Source organism: Halichoerus grypus, chromosome 2 (assembly GCF_964656455.1).
Source record: "Halichoerus grypus chromosome 2, mHalGry1.hap1.1, whole genome shotgun sequence".
NCBI classification, from domain to species: Eukaryota; Metazoa; Chordata; class Mammalia; order Carnivora; family Phocidae; genus Halichoerus; species Halichoerus grypus.
Window position 1 is genome coordinate 15,344,564 of NC_135713.1, and position 17,763 is coordinate 15,362,326.

Below are 17,763 nucleotides of genomic sequence, written 5' to 3' on the forward strand. Positions count from 1 at the left end.
CATCATTGAAAGTGATGGTGACTGTTCCATATTTAGGCCAAGGTTTCATAAGACTTTGCCTATTCTTTCTTATGCCCTGCCACTGACACAAAAAGAACATGCTGGGGCTAGTCCACTAGTCCCAGAAGGAAGATGAGAGACACAAGGACAAAGTTGTTCCAGTTCAGGTACCCCATCCTAGAGGAGAGCTACCTAGTAAATGAGCAGATGCATTATTGAATGCACTGGAGTTAAGCAGAGCTGGCAAATAGAAGCCAGCCTAGTTTAGCTGGTCTTCAACTAGTTCAGGCACATACACTATGGTTATAAATTACTCATTTCTTTTCTTTCTTTCTTTCTTTTTTAAAAGATTTTTATTTATTTATTTGTCAGAGACAGAGAGAGAGAACACAAGCAGGGGGAGCAGCAGAGGGAGAGGGAGAAGCAGGCTCCTCACTGAGCAAGGAGCCCGATGTGGGACTCAATCCCAGGACCATGGGATCATGACCTGAAGGCAGATGCTTAACGACTGAGCCAGCCAGGCATCCCTCTTTCTTTCTTTTTTAATTACTTGTTTCTCTGCCTCTAAGTTTTGGAGTTTTACATTATCCAGCAACAGTTTATTCACATAAATATGAATTAAAAATATAGTAAACAGTCATAATATTCTCTAGAAATGTCCCAAACTATTTCTAGAACTATTGAAGGAAGTGTTTCCTCCTTAAATCTCAAATACTTCTCCCCTCTTCCTTAACCTCAGCTTAAGTAACATTTCATCTAGACCTGCAGAACAAAAATGAACTGATTAGGCACAAAGTACCAGGGGAAGAATATTTGAAATCCAGGAAACCAAAATGACCCTGAGATCATGACCTGAACTGAAACCAAGAGTTGGACACTTAACCGACTGGGCCACCCAGGCGTCCCCACCGTGGCTACTTTGATTCTTAGATTGCAGAAAGTTAAAAACAATTCAGAAAAGAAATGATGTCATCTTGAATAAAGGTGGAAAAAGTAAGAAAATGGACAGAACTGTAAAAAATAATGCTATATATTGAATACAGCCTATAAAACTTTTTATTTGAGTGGCATTAGTGAAGGGGGAAATTACAAATGATTCAATTTAGTGTGTTTTGTGTGTTTGTGTGTGTATGTGTGTTTGAGCTACCATGTAATTGATAAACCTATTTACTGAGCTGAATAGAGGTAGGAGAAACAAACAAACAAACAAACAAACACCCTTTGGGAGAAAAAAAAAAAAAAACTGGGAAGTAATCAATGATTTTGACACATTAGGCCTTAGAAGCCAATTAGATAAACGTGTGGAGTAAAAACTAGAGAACTGGATATGGGGGCAGAGTTTAAGTTCACTTTCTGAACAGGAAATATCCATTTGAGATATATCAGCCTAAATTTAAGGTTATGGGAAAGGCATGATTTCATCTGGGAGAGAACTATAGGAGAAAAGTGAAATATTGAGCACTCTAGCACCCAGACTTTTGAGCCTAAAACAGCCCAGCATATGTCCAAGAGTGGGTGCTAGCAAAAGGAGAGGAAGAGTCCAGGAGAGGAGGCAAAGTGGGAGGGGGTGCACAGAAGCCAAGAAAAGACAGTGTTTCAAGTGAACAATTATAGTGAATCTACTAAGAGGCTGAGTGAGGTTAGTAAGGGTTATTGGATTTCGGAAGATGGACATCATTAGTTAACTTGAAAAGAATAGTTTCGATAAAATATAAACTGTTTTTTTTTTAATTTTTTATTGTTATGTTAATCCCCATACATTACATCATTAGTTTTAGATATAGTGTTCCATGATTCATTGTTTGTGCATAACACCCAGTGCTCCATGCAGAACGTGCCCTCCTCAATACCCATCACCAGGCTAACCCATCCTCCCAACCCCCTCCCCTCTAGAACCCTCAGTATGTTTTTCAGAGTCCATCGTCTCTCACGGTTCTTCTCCCCCTCCGATTTCCCCCCCTTCATTCTTCCCCTCCTGCTACATTCTTCTTCTTCTTTTTTTCTTTCTTAACATATATTGCATTATTTGTTTCAGAGGTACAGATCTGAGATTCAACAGTCTTGCACAATTGTTTTTAATAGTGAATTCAAGAATATATTGAATGTGAATCTGTGAAGCCCAAGTCAGGAAATACAATACCGTGCCTCTCCTAGGTGTAATGTATTAACAGAGTATGTAGAACACGGTGCAAAAGTGTGAAACCTTATAACAACCTGTGGATACACATGCACACACATGACAGAAGATATTAATAGCATCATGCAGATCGAAACTGTAGAGCATCCTAAGAAATCCCATTCAATGAAAGTAACACCTTACAGAGCTAGAATAAAACCCTTGCAACTGTGTGATCAAAAGATGAACTAGATCATTTTGCATAGATTGTTTTAATAATAACTGTATGTTAGTTGAAGAAAGCTGAAACTAAAGAAGGAATTTAAACAGGAAGAGGTACAGATATAAAGCAAATCTGATTCAGAGAAAAGGCAGAGATCCAGACCCTACAGAACAGTGGGAAAGAGCAATGTCATCGGGCTTTCCCGAAGCATTAGGTCCTTGTGCACTGAAACTGATTTTGACTTGAGTTTATATCACAAAAAGATCCTTCTCATAATATTCTTTTTCCAGAGACCCTGATGTTGAGAATGAAGGCAGGATTGCCTTAAAGATGTGAGAAGTTTCGTCACACAAAAAAGATAACTTCCTTTAAAATATATCAGTTGGAAAACTGGTTATTACATCATCTAAAGTTAGTTGTCATTAACCTGCCTTCAAGACGCTTTCCATTTTTCGGTATCCTAAGAACCATGATTTCTGTATTGGAAAATTATATCTAAAGTTAAAACATATTCAATTCCGGGGCGCCTGGGTGGCTCAGTCGTTAAGCATCTGCCTTCGGCTCAGGTCATGATCCCAAGGTCCTGGGATCGAGCCCCGCATCGGGCTCCCTGCTCCGCGGGAAGCCTGCTTCTCCCTCTCACACTCCCCTTGCTTGTGTTCCCTCTCTCACTGCCTCTCTCTGTCAAATAAATAAATAAAATCTTTAAAAAAAAAAACAAAAACAAAAAAACATATTCAATTCCAAAGTTTCCTGCATCAACTATCAGCAAAACTCAGATTACATTGTTATCAACACACCCCTATGAAATATGGGGTGACATGCCTCATCTTAGAAATCTGCTCGCTACAGAACTGTCGGTGTGGAAAACAAAAATTGGGGGGGGCAGCACCAGGGTGGCTCAGTTGGTTGAGTGTCCAACTCTTGATTTAGGCTCAGGTTATGATCTCAGGGTTCTAAGATGGAGCACTCAGTGGAGAGTCTGCTTGTCCCTCTCCCTCTGCTCTCTCTCTCTCTCTCAAATAGATAAATAAAATCTTTTTTAAAAATTAGATTTCTTCTGTTTCTAAGCTAAATTAAGACTAAGACATGGATAGTGTTTGTATCAGGGCAATCTGCTCTCTTTTAGGCACTTCACACAGACTTTCTAATGTAAATGCTAGCAGCATTCTGAAAGCATACCTTCAGAATAAAAATGCTTTTATTTGAATTAAAAAATATGTTTAAATATTTTTTTAAATGGTAGGTATAATGCTAGGTATGTGTCTTCAGTTTCATGTTATTTACTTGTTAGCTTTCTCTGTGACCTAACTCCTGAGAAATCTACAATTTAAGGGCTAGATATTAGGGGATGCTTGGATGCAGAGTCTTGTACGTGGAGTTGCAATTGAATTTCAACTCAAGTAGAACTAAAGAGTTCTGCTTTACTCTAACCTTGGATTTCTGCCTAACCATACAAATAAAAACTGGAAAAAAAAAAAAGAAAAAAAAATGAAAATGTAAGAGAAAAGAAATGATTTAAAACTATTTTGGGGTTTTAAATGTAGAATCATTCACTGCTAATGATTTAAAATTAGGGAAATAGCACGGATCCATAAAAATGTTTATCAAGCAAATAAAAAGTAGATGAAAATATTCTCAGTAGGTAACTTTTTAAAATATTTTCATAACAAAATCCATTTGCTTCCTTCCATAAACCTTCAAAAAGGTCAACACAACATCTTAATACTTTATGAACTCATATATGAATATTTAGATTTTTTTACAATGCTAATGTTAATTTGACATTTTCAGGGATATATAACAAGCATAAAATCAAGTAGCCATTTCTGTAGACGATGTAAATTATAAATTGGGATTAATGATAAAACCTGAGAAAATAGTTCTGAGAAGTTTTTTTAAAAATATTATTGTCCATTGCTATAAAAAATGAACTAGCATAAACTGAGGCAAGAGTATATATAACTTGGCAAGAGGTTATTCTTCAAATTCTACTTTCTCTCTTCATATAAGACTATCCAGGGATGATAGATAAGATTGGAAAGAAATACTCATACATGAATTATTTACGAAAGCTATCTAATAAGAAGTAAAGAAAGCTCACATTCATGGAGCACTCACAGTGTACCATAATATACTTTAAATGTTTTCTATATATTAGTTCATTATAAACTCAAAACAACTGCACAAGACAAGTACTATTAATAGCCCCTTTTTACAGAGGAGGAAAGTGAGGTATGGAGCGATGAAGAATTTTATTCAATATCACGAAGCTAGTTAGGGCAAGTGATTAAAATACAATTTAAGTCCATCAAGTAGTATTTATAAGCTCCCTTATTTTATTTTTTTTTTTTAATTTTTTTAGGATCCTATCACTGTTATTTTATTTTATTTTTTAATTTTATAGTGTTATGTTAGTCACCATACAATACATCATTAGTTTCGATGTAGTGATCCACGATTCATTATTTTCATATAACACCCAGTGCTCCATGCAGTACGCGTCCTCCTTAATACGCATCACCGGGCTAACCCATCCCATCCCCCCACCCGCCTCCCCGCTAAAACCTTCAGTTTATTTCTCAGAGTCCATAGTCTCTCATGGTTTGTCTCCCCCTCTGATTTCACCCCCTTCATTTTTCCCTTCCTTCTCCTAATGTCCTCCATGCTATCCCTTATGTTCCACAAATAAGTGAAACCATATGATAATTGACTTTCTGTGCTTGACTTATTTCACTTAGCATAATCTCCTCCAGTCTCATCCATGTTGATGTAAAAGTTGGGTATTCATCCTTTCTGATGGCTGAGTAATACTTCATTGTATATACGGACCACATCTTCTTTATCCATTCATCTGTTGAAGGGCATCTCAGTGTCTGTTCATGTCTTCTGCCCATTTTTTGACTTGATTATTTGGTTTTTTTGGGTGTTGAATTTGAGTTCTTTATAGATCTTGGAAGTATTTAAGGCTTTATCTATTCATTCAAAAGTATTTATTTGAAGGAGCACAAGTAAAGAATGAGGGATATTTAAAAGAGGAAATAATAAGACCTGGGAATTAAACATGATTTAGTTAGGGAAACAGAAAAGGGAAGAATTTGCAAACTAACATGATCAATACTCAGAGTTTAAAATCAGAGACAAAGGACACTTGGGTGGTTCATTCAGTTAAGCGTCTGCTTTCGGCTCAGGTCATGATCCTAGGGTCTTCGGATCAAGTTCCCTTGGGCTCAGGTCATGATCCCAGAGTCCTGCGATTGAGTTCCGCGTCATTGTCCCTGCTCTGCGGAGAGTCGGCTTCTCCCTCCGCCCCTCATCCCACTCATTCTCTCAATCTCTCTCTCTCGCAATAAATAAAATCTTTTAAAACAAAACAAAACAAAAATCAGAGACAAGAGTAAAATTCTAAACAAAACAAGGCTTCAGAAGTGGTTTTTGCAGCGATGACTAGAGAGGCATCTTCCAAAGGCTAAATACACAGATAGGCTCTTGAAGATACATAGAAAAGAAAGAAGAATGTGTAGGGGACTTTATCAAGAACAAAATTTCCGATTTTCAGATACTTTAGAGACAATAACCTCTTGAGGCTGCTGAAAAATATCTATATTCTTTTTCTCTGTCTACAAGATGTAGATCCTGGCCTTGATTTATTCAAAACACAAAGAGGAACTCTATGGAAATTTGCCTCTAAAATAGATCCAGCATATGTGTGAAAATGGTGTTAAGCAGTAAAGAAATTTACACACATTTGGAAACCAAGTAAATGTGATGCTCATAAATCTAAACCACTTCTTAGCTCTGTGACTTAATCAATATATCACCTGTCTGAATTTTCTTTGTAAGCAAAATGCAGATATGACCTACATCCTAATTTTATTGTGAGGATTAAGTGAGGTAATATTTGAAAGCATTTTATGGTTGGGTATCAAATGATAGGCCTTAATAGATAAATATCATTTGTTTCAATGTCTTTTAGGATGGTTTTATGTCTTGGAAACCTTGAGTCTATTTTGATGAGAAAGTTCACAAATAGTAAGTTCTGTTTTTTGTTTGTTCTTTTCTGTTTTGTTTTTCTGGCAAAGTGTTGTAAGCACAATGGGATCTGAATAAGGATTATTATTGAAGGAACAAGAGTTTCCATGTAAATAGCATGAACTACTGTTTGTTTCTAAAAAATCTATCAGAGAATGAAATTATCTGTAATTCCTTATTTGGTGCATATGAGTCATTTTCATTTGGAAACTATATGAGAATAAAGTTCTTTTGCTTTCACCCATTATATTATAGGTGTATGACTTTGGCTCATAAGTGAATCAATAAACTAATCAATTATTCAACAAATATAAAGAACATGTTGATACCTAGTATGAAATTAATTAAGGCATTTCATAGTAGCTTTTACTTCTTTTATACCCATTTTGGTAGAAACAATCAAGCCAATAAGTCATCATATTTCATTTATTTAGAGCAGTATATTTTCATATAGAGACAGTTTTTTTATGTGTTTCTAATATCTTTCATACATACTCCTAATATTATATTTGAAATTTGTTAGGTTAATTTAGGAAACTTTTTTTTTTTTTTAAAGAGTGAGTGCTTAGCTTACTTTCCTCTGTCATCAAGAGATACCTAAATATTGAAAAAGGACAGATTCATTTATACTTCCCACAGTATTTCACTGAACTCATTGTTCTAGATATAATTTTAAGACATAATACAGTGACACTCCACAGTATATCTAGTTAATTCCTGGGACCAATCTATAGGCATATTTGGTCAAAGGGTAAGCATGACAGAGGAAATGTTGAGGCAGATACAAGGCTACTCTAATATGATGATTATGACACATCATTAGATCTCTACCACCACTATGTGTTCACTGCATTCTGCATGAATCATCATTGTAATCATGAATCATCAAGGTAACATCTATATTAAATGCTATTTGGGAAATTATATGATCAACGATCAATAAGATGCTGTGTGTGAGGAATTGGTAATCTCTTGGCTATCGACTAGAGTAAGTTAAATTAAGTTTGTGCGAGCTCATATTTGCCTGGTAGTCCTTAAGATCCCTCTAACTGGACCAGTTCCCTATGCAAACCTTACTTAATTTCACACTGACACATACATGGGCCCATGTAGCAAAGGAAAATGTCTTGCAACGTGGCCATCATAAGTTATAATCCTGGGTTATAATTTTTATTCCTACAGTTACTCTCTTTTCTATCATACAACATATGCATCATCTCTTATTTCTAGTAAATATGTATTAATGCAATAAGTAAAGAGAAAATGCATTACCCTGAAATATGATGAAAATTCATTATTCAAATTAGAATTTATGGATCAACAAATATGCAGACAAATTATTGTCCAGAGCAAACAGTCAATCTCAATAGTGATTCCCTTCATTCAAGTATTTTCCTTAACAGAAGCAACTTTAAACAAATTACCAGTTCATCATTTGGCACTCAATTTCCCTTTGATTATGTAGATAGAAACTCAAGATAATTATTAGTCATGTTAAAGTGCACTGGAACGTTATTTTTCATTTTGATAATAAAATTTCAGTCCTCGGAGGCACCTATTATTTTCATTATACTCTGTCCATTTTACTGTAAGAAATTAATTTAAAACTTATGTAATGGAAATCTATTTTTACAGTGATTTACCTAGAGAAACGTCAGTTGGTTTAAAGTATAGGAGACCTCTTTCAGTTGTCACAATTTAGATGCTTGTAGATATAGAATGTGAGTGGCAAAGAAAATTTATTTGAGATTTTGCCTCCCAAACAACAGCTTTTATAAGTTTTACTGACTATGATCAATAGATGGGGTAAAGTTTAATCAATATGCACCCTGTGGGATATTACAACAACTTGGCCTCATCTTTAACAAAAAGTCACACACTTGCAGTATAACTTAGATTCATTAAATGATTTAAGGTTCCCTTAGCTTACTTTGGGGATGCAATTTACTCCATAATCCATGTATCTAGAAAATAATCTTTCTGGAAAAAAAAAAAAACAAACAGAAAAACACAAGGACCATTTACCACCTGATAGTGTGTATTGTGCTTAATAAAACAGGCAGCACATATAGGACACAGATATTTTAGAAGCTTTTTAACTTCCTGAACCAAGACCCTGATCCAATGAAACAAAAAAATATCTAAAGAAGAAAAAAAATCTCTGCCCAAAAATTGTTTCCTCAGTTATTCATGCCTGTAAGTAACTAAGATATCAGAAATTCTAATACTCCTGAGTTCTAGAATGCTATGGAACCATGTTTAGCAATTATCATTTACTTGAAAAAATTACATGCAAGCTATTTGGGTGTTTAGTCTCCAGTCAGTAGACTAGCAAAGCATCACTAAGCCAGGGCTTATGTATTCATTCCAAGGCTCAATGAGTTATGCTTGCCACCCAGAAAATAAGTTCTTCTTCTGGGGTCAGGACTGCGATTTGGGGTGGGTACCACCACACGCTAGGCTGTCAGATAAATTTGAACCCCCAAATGGAAAAAAAATCTGCAGGAGTTTTTGTGTCTTTATTGAAGCCTGGTAAAAATGACCGCATTCTTATCCGGTCTCTATGATTAGTTAGCTGTGTGAGTCACTCAGCCTTCTTGGTCTAAGATATCTGTATCTTTATAAGAACAGGGCTGTCTCGGGGGCACCTGGGTGGCTCAGTGGGTAAAGTGCCTGCCTTTGGCTCAGGTCATGATCCCAGGGTCCTGGAATCAAGTCCCACGTCAGGCTCCCTGCTGAGCCTTCTCCCTCTGCCCCTCCCCCCTGCTCATGCTCTCACTGTCTGGTGCTCTCTCTCTCTCTCTCTCAAATGAATAAATTAAAAATCTTAAAAAAAAAAAAAAGAACAGGGTTATCTCCATCATCTTTAAGTCCCTTTACATTCTCAAATGTCATATTCACACGACATTTTATAGTCAAGTTATTAGTCAATGTAAATGTGCTAACCATATATAATATGATACAAAACACAAGTCATAGACAAAGACTTCTGGCTTTAAATGGGAGCCTCCTTTCTCTATCTCTGCCCCATTTGCATTAAATGTCTCTAATGAGTTCTCATTTTTTTTTTCTTTTAAAGATTATATTTACTTATTTGTCAGAGAGAGAGAGGGCATAAGCAGTGGGAGTATCAGGCAGAGGGAGAATCAGGCTCCCTGCCAAGCAAGGAGCCCAATGCGGGACTTCATCCCAGGACCCTGGGATCATGACCTGAGCCAAAGGCAGATGCTTAACCACTGAGCCACCTGGGAGTCCCGAGTTGTCCCCTTTGTATCAGAAGACCATGAGAGTTTTGATGAGGGTGGATTAAGGCTTGCTATTACGGAACGAATTAAGGTATTCGTGACTTAAATGAACTAAACTTTTACAAATAAATTTTGTATATAGAATAAAAGCTCATTTTGTATCAGCTGATCTTTTACATGAATATATTTTGATAATTTTTCATCTTCTTTTCAAGAGTATGAATCCTGCATGCAAACCTTCTTAAATATTTGTTTTTACTCTACTTTTCAATTTTGCAACATGACCTTGTCATTATTTTGAAATATTTCTAATTTTTTGCTGTTATGGCATTCAAAATTAATGCAATATTCTAACTCCCATCTCATCATGAACTATGTGAAAATTCAGAAATGCATAGGAAAACAAATATAACAATAAGTATGTGGTGAATATACTGTAAGCGTTTGTTCACTGAAACTACAGCTAAACTCAAAACAGATTGAACAAACACTTCTAATTCTCTGCAACTAGTCTTTTTTTTTTTTAAGATATTTTAGAAAGATTTTTTTTATTTTGGCAAATATTTCCAAATCTGATCACAATTTTATTTCTTATGTTAGCATGTAAATAGGCTATTGTCCCTAAATAGTGTCATGATGAGCATTTGACATGATTATGCAAAATATTTAATATTTCCTCTGACTGCTTTAAGGTTATCATATAAAGAAAAAAATAAAAATCTTAACAATGAGTAAATGTACAGATAAAATCAGATTATGAACCAGAGTGGAAAAGAAGTAAAGATGTGAGGGAAATACTTAGTCATATAAATTTATAGTAAAGCTTTTCATCATATGAGAAATATTGAGGACTTCAATAATTTTCTTTTTGTTGTACTAAATCAAGTCTAATGTCTTAGACTTTATAATATGAAGAAACTCTAAAATTAAGAACAGTTTTGCTCTTGAGATGCTAGAGGTAAAATAAGACTTGACTGTCTTCAGATCCCTTTTCCCATGTGTGAAACGCATCTACATGAATACGAGATCGCAGGTATGGCATTTAATTAATGGCTTTTTAAACATGCAAAATATTCATCTGCTTCCTACTGTATGATATGTGACTTCTGTAAGTGCAGTTTTTATTGTTTTTGTTAGGTGAGATATATAAGATGTAGCAGAACATTGCTAAAAACAGGGTTTGGGGGGAAAAGTAAAACCGGATCTAAATTCCGAGTCTGCCACTTTATCACTGTGGAAACTGGGCCCAATTACTTAACTTTCTGAGCCCTCAATTCTTCATCTGTAGAATGGGATGAATAATATAGACACTTTAGGGTTCCTACAGGGGTTTTTGGCATGCTATATAAAGCCCCTGGCCCACAGATAGCAAGCAATGAACAATCACTATTTTTAACAGTCACTTTCTAGAAAGCTCTCTAGCTTCTCATGTCCAGTATAGAATTGCTCATCTCTCAGTAGCTACATAGGAAATTCCTGAATTCCATTTGTAATATACCAGCAAGTGAGTATAGTCTGTTTAAATCAAGGGTTTCTTCACTGCTAGCAAAAAGCCTGATTCTGATTTCATTTTCAAAATACAAGGTGATGATTGGATTGCTGCAAATTGCACAGTCTTGTTTTAAGAGAGACAAAAGCTAGACCTGGTATGCTCTTACTAATAGTTTAGAAAATTGAAACACAAAGACTGAAGTCAGGAAGTTTGCACAAATGCCTATAAGACTCAAACTCCCTTTCATTATCAATTCTGCAAACTCGGAGTTAATTGCATTTCAGTGCACATTGCAAGGTACATCTTTTCAAAGTACGTTTCCTAAATTAGTACAAACATTTGGTCCCTGAAAAAGGTGGAAGTATAGCTTGCTTTTCTGTTTGTTAATGTTTTCTGTTTTTTATTCACTGTTTACACCTAGAGGCCCGTGTGAATGACACATTTTTATTAAAATCAAGAATAAATATTATGTTAATTATGCCCCCAAACAGCAGCTATAGAGTCTAGTTATTTTAAGGCAGCATTGGAAGGATTCATTTTAGTTTTCTAACCAAAACGAAATAAAAAGGATAATGCGTATTCTAATGGATTTGTATGTCTCAATATTAGTGTTTAGAGACAATATACCAATCGTCTTCGTATCCCAGAAACTGGGAGAACATATGTAACACAGCAGGGGTTCAATTAAAAGCTTCTAATAATATGGAGCCATTACTGAGGTAATCAATAATATCATGGGACAATTAATTACATATAAATAACATTTTATTAAATGAACTGTAGATGTTGAAACATCCACATGGCTATGCATGTATGTGAAATATACATACTGGTATGTAATCCTCAAAAATGTATTTTCAGAATTTCTTTCCATGAGAATAATTACTCCTTCAGTTTTACCAATGGACAGCCCAGTTTGGTTTTCTCTATGTCAGGGTTTCACATTTTCAGCATTATCGATATTTTGGACCAGCTACTTCTCTGTTGTGGGGACTCTTTTGTGAATTGTAGGATGTTCTAGCACCATCCCTGGCCTCTACCCACAGATGATAGTATTCCTCCCTCAGTTGTGACAACCAAACATGTCTTAAGATATTGCCAAATATCCTCTGGTGTGTGTGTGGTATTGTCCTTGGGTAAGAACCACTGTTCTTTGTGGAATGAGTGTTTTTTGTGTATGTTGGGATATATAGACCAACACTGAAAGAAGTTTGTGTCTGACCTCAATTTTTCCTCCCTTTGGTCTACCATTTTGGAAAATATATTCTACCCCTCATAGCATTTTTAAAATTTGTTATGTTGTAAAAACGTATTACAGAATACATCATTAATATCAAACTTTAGTTTTCAAAAGAAACTCTTACCATTATTTATCAAATCTTTTCACCTCAAACTAAGAGCATGAAATATTTTTCTCAAAGTGTATTGTCCTCTTTTGATAAAGGATGGCCACATTTATAAGTATCTTTTAGAATGCTCTAGTTTTTAATGTTGTTAGAAGAATTTTACTTATTATTATGTGACAAAAATATTGTTGAAATATGGCATTCCATGGAATAATGAAGCATAGTGGGCTTCTCCCTCATTTGCAACTAAACACATTGACTTAAATATCCATCCCTTTGATCAGAGATCAATTTCTAAAATTAGGTTTATGCATATTATTTTGTATAGTTTGCCTATCCTGAAACTTCAAACAATGCTTAACTCTTGCTGTAAGTGTGACAGAGGGGTTATCAATTGACAAGGTGTTGTTTTTGTACTCACAGATGGAATAGGATTGTTGAATATATACATTAGTGCACAGAAAATTGTTTCTGTCCATGCATGAGTGCTGCGGGCATTTCTTTTTTAACTGAAATAATAATGCTTATATAAAAGAAAATTGAAACCCTTTATAAACATAACATAGATATCAAGGAGAATATTTACCATAATAGCTTTTGTTAAAAAGGATAATAAATGAAGAATCTGAGAATAAGGACTTGATAGGATCAAGCAGACAAATTTGTTAAAGATTTCAAACTTTCTAGGGCCTTAGGATTATCCAAAGTATAAATACAAGGTAACTAAAAAGCCTTGTACCAGTATGCAACCCTTTGACTTTTATCATAATTGAGACCAAAAAAAAAAAAAAGAAAAAGAAAAAGGAAACACCTTTCTGATCATGCAAGAAAGGCTTTCATTATCACTACTGCATGACATATCACAATAAAAAAAATATTATTTAGTGATAACTTACTGACTGTGCTTGGTATTTTATATCAATTTAACTTAATTCTATCAACATATTTATACAACATCGTTATTCCTTGCTCATATATTTGAGATTCAGCAAGGCTGATTGACTAGAAGATGATACAGCTAGTAAGTCAGACACCAGAATTCCCACCCTGGTCTTTCCATCTTCAGGAAGTAAGTACTTCTCTAAATAGCACTCTCTGCTGCCTTGGAATTTAGAAGTTAGAAGTTATAGAGTGACTACTAGATGCAAGCAACTCTGTTTAGCATTTCATGCACATTGCTTCATGCATTCTCACAATAACTCTGAGAGACAGATGTTAATTTTCTCTTTTTACAGATAAGAGTAGATGATTTCCTAAATGCACACAACTACTGTGACAGAACCAGGAGGCAGAGATGAGTATAATTCCCAAATCCTTAATTTGTATATAGCTATACTTCCTATCACTAAGAACTCAAAATTCTCTAGTTAAATATTTCTACATAACTTTTCCATTCAATTACGCTCACATCTATTAAGTCAAATGAAAAATATAATCTATGTGGTCAACAATATACAATTGACCTTGAAAAACACAGGATTTAGAAGTGTTGACCTCCTTCACCCACACACCGTAGAAAACACATATAACTTTTGACCCCCCAAAAACTTAAATACTAAGCCTACTGTTGATTGGAAGCCTTACCAATAATGTAAATAGTCGATTAACCCATATTTCATGTGTTATATGTATTAGATATTATATTCTTACAATAAAGTATGCTAGGGAAAAGAAATCATTATTAAGAAAGTCATAAGGAAGAGAAAATACATTTGCAGCACTATTATAAAAAAAGCCATGTATTATAAGCAAAAATCCATGTATTATAAGCAGACCTGTGCAGTTCAAGGCCATGCTATTGACGGTCAACTGCATTCAAGGAGATAGTTACATGTATTCTAAATTTGACAGAAACCCATCGCTACATTACTCAGTCAAGGAATCAATTTTCTAATTTAATTACCTTAATAGAAAATAACTTGGAAATAAAATATTTCACATTTTCTTTTATTCATTTTAAATTATTGTGAGAGGCAATAAAAATTTTTAAATGTCTACAAGATTAAGGCATACCGTACCTTACTAAGCTATTAGCACTGTCAGGATCTTGTGCCAAAACTGTGCCAACAACAGTCCCGATTTGGGCATTTTCATAGACTTCCATGACATAGGAAGGCATGGAAAAGAGTGGTGGTTCATCCACATCTCCAACAATGATCTTCAGCATGGTAGCATCTTTAAAAGGACCCAAGTGAGAAAAGCGGAAATCAAGATGTGTATTTGCTCCTTCTATGGTGAGAGTATATGACTTCTTTTTCTCATAGTTCAGTGGCTGTTGGGAAAAAATACATAAGATTTCCAATATTATAACTATCATTGCATTTCAAACAAACATTTTTTTCGCATTTTTGAAAACAAACAGATGTGGATAGATTTAATTCAATCTATTTTCATTTATCAACAGACTATGAAGTTTGTCTTCACAATAACATCTAAAGCAAAAATCATGAAAACTCAAGTCTGAATCAACTGTAATTTTTCAAGCTATAAATATGATGATAACTAGGAACAAAAAAAATATATCCTACAGACAAACAAATACTGTCTTTTGGAGATTCTCATTCTTAGTTTCTAGTAACTTCTATCTTCTCTTCAGTTTGCATTAGCAATCTTAAAAATATTTGCTACTGGGGTGCCCGGGTGGCTTAATAAGCGTCTGCCTTCAGCCCGGGTCATGATCCCAGGGTCCGGGGATCGAGCCCCGCATCGGGCTCCCTGTTCTGTGGGAAGCCTGCTTCTCCCTCTCCCACTCCCCCTGCTTGTGTTCCTTCTCTCATTGTGTCTCCCTCTGTCGAATAAATAAATAAAATCTTTAGAAAATATATTTGCTACTAATTTTTTAACTTTAAAAAATAGATTTTTGTTTTGCATTTAAACAATTTATGTTCTATCATTGATTTTTTTTTTTTTTTTTAAATCTATCCTCATCTTACTTTCGCCTTGCTGGTTTTAAACTTGGTATTTTATTCTACAATCTGATAAACTTTTAAGTTTTCAATTCAACAACATTTCCTTAGAATCTTAGTAAACTATACAGACTTTTGAATCTTATGTTTATTGTTTTAATTATATTTATTTTGTTTTGCTGGTAATACCATTTCATGTTTTTTTTTTTAAAGATTTTATTTGTTACATGTTTTGTTTTCATATTCTTTAATATAAAGTTTTGATCTATTTTATTTTTTAAATTATAATCTTTTTTTTGTTTATACCATTTGTTTTTTAGCTTTGAGTCCATATCAATAGTTTCTCATAAGCCTTTTAGTTTTTGTCTTAATTTTTAAAATCATCGAGCCAATATATATATTTTTCCTATTAATAATATAGGTCAGCAGTCATGGATTTGACTTACAATAATGAATAAAGTCATCCAAGTGTTTTGCTCCAAGGAACATATGGTCTAATATAGGATATAAAATAGTAAATGGGCATTTATATCACTGTACTTAATGCCATAAGACATACTAGATACTATGAAAATAATAAGTATACAAAATCAGAAATAGGAGTACCTGTAAGCAGGTAGGTATTGTTTCTAAGAAAAAGTACTTTTTCATATAACTGAATGTAATATGTTAGACATGATGCATATAACAGACTCTATGACCTAAAATGAGCTCAGATTTAGGATTAACAATGTCAAAAGTTTTCATAGTGATATTAGTGCAAAGGATCCAGACATCAGCCTTTTCAGAGCCAGGTGAAGTATCCATTGATGCTGGTCTTCCTGATCAATATCTATGAGAAGAAACAGAATATTTTTTCATCCCTATATCTGCCACTAATTTTAGTGCTAGCATGGTGCACTAAATCTAACTAGCATGCTCCAGTCTTGCAGCTTTCTTTCTTGAAAGATCAGAGAATGATTATTTCCTATGGAGGAACTCAGATAGTTTCCTTTACCCTAACAGCGAAGGAGAAACTGATTAGAAAGAGTGTCCTTAAAGGGATTTTATAAACAGAACATCAAGCCTACTATTTCCCTTAACTCTTCTGAATTGCCTTGGAAAACTGGCCTTCCTGGAGACTGAAGATTGCATAGAAGGTAAAACAACAATTTAATTTCCAAATGAGATATTAAGAACATAGAACCTATCATACGTCTCAGGGACATGGATGAGACTGGGCCATTGAAATATTTTACAAGTTTTTATGAGACAAAGTAAAAATGTAAAAACATTTAAGGACTCAAATTCTTAAAAGTAGACCACAGATATCATATATAAATATATATATGCATATATACATATATATATTTATATATGATAAAATACTATATATTTTAGGTTTATATATTTTAAAGAAGGGTTATTTGGTTCTGAAGTTTATGACTCCATCAATTAGGAATCATTTCCTTCTGAGGGAATTCAAAATAGAAATCAATTTTCCTTTTTCCTTCCTTGACTTCTCTCCTTAACATTAGTAAATGAGAATCTGTCTTTGACTAATTCAGCAAATCTCATCCAAATTTAAATAGCCTGATCTAGAAACAGTACCCACTTGCTGCCTATCAGGCATTGGGTAGCTGGATATGATCCTTGTTAGGTGCAGAGGAGTGTGGGCTGCCAGAATCCAGGTAGTTTGTTCATGGAAAGCAACACCCTTGGCAGGTTTACCATATGTTTAGATCAATGTAATTTCTTAAAGTCAACCTGCTGCATCTGGTAAACTTTATAATGATTAAGGTTCTTCTCTTTGAACTTACGTGTTTGAGACCTTAAAAACAAAACAAAACAAAAAACTACCCCCCCAAAAAAATAGGATTTGTTTGCTAAGTAATGCTTAACATCTCTTTTTCATTATAACACAGGATTTCAAAAGTCATCTCCATTTATTCATTGTCGTAGGCTTTTACATCTTTGTGACTCTCAAGGAAGTTTGTAGAGGCAATTTTGGCCACCCCTACACCATCAAATATTATTATCAAGCTGTGCTTTCAATATGACGGGCGTCTCTTGGTTTGTGTATGCAGGTCCTTTGGCAACTTCGATGTCATTTATCTTAACATTAGCCTACCTACTGCTAAGGCACAGGCTGTTTATATAGACACATGGTTTCATGCTTATGGTTATCTAATATATATTTAACTACCCCAAGGCGGGGGTAATCACTTTGTAAGACTTGTTTACCACAAGATGGATGGCAGATAGATGGATAGGAATCCAGCTAGAGCCACTAAGGAATGAGAGGGTTATTTAAGATGGAGACAGGGATTTAGAAGAAAACGAATTAATGGAAATGGAAATATTTTTACAACTTCATTTATGTAGAAAATCTGGCGCTGCTAAATTGCAAGTACAGAAAAACTG

The 17,763-nt window shown here is 34.5% G+C and overlaps 1 protein-coding gene across 4 annotated transcripts in view; it reads right to left on the bottom strand.

Annotated features, from left to right (window-relative positions):
• CDH18 (cadherin 18) overlaps positions 1-17,763 on the bottom strand; it is a 458,591-nt gene that overhangs the window by 61,601 nt on the left and 379,227 nt on the right. For all 4 annotated transcript variants that reach the window (XM_036064734.2, XM_078066588.1, XM_036064737.2 and 1 more), the window contains exon 7: positions 14,473-14,726. In XM_036064734.2, coding sequence (XP_035920627.1) covers positions 14,473-14,726 — 254 coding nt within the window. The remainder of the gene's footprint in view (positions 1-14,472; positions 14,727-17,763) is intronic.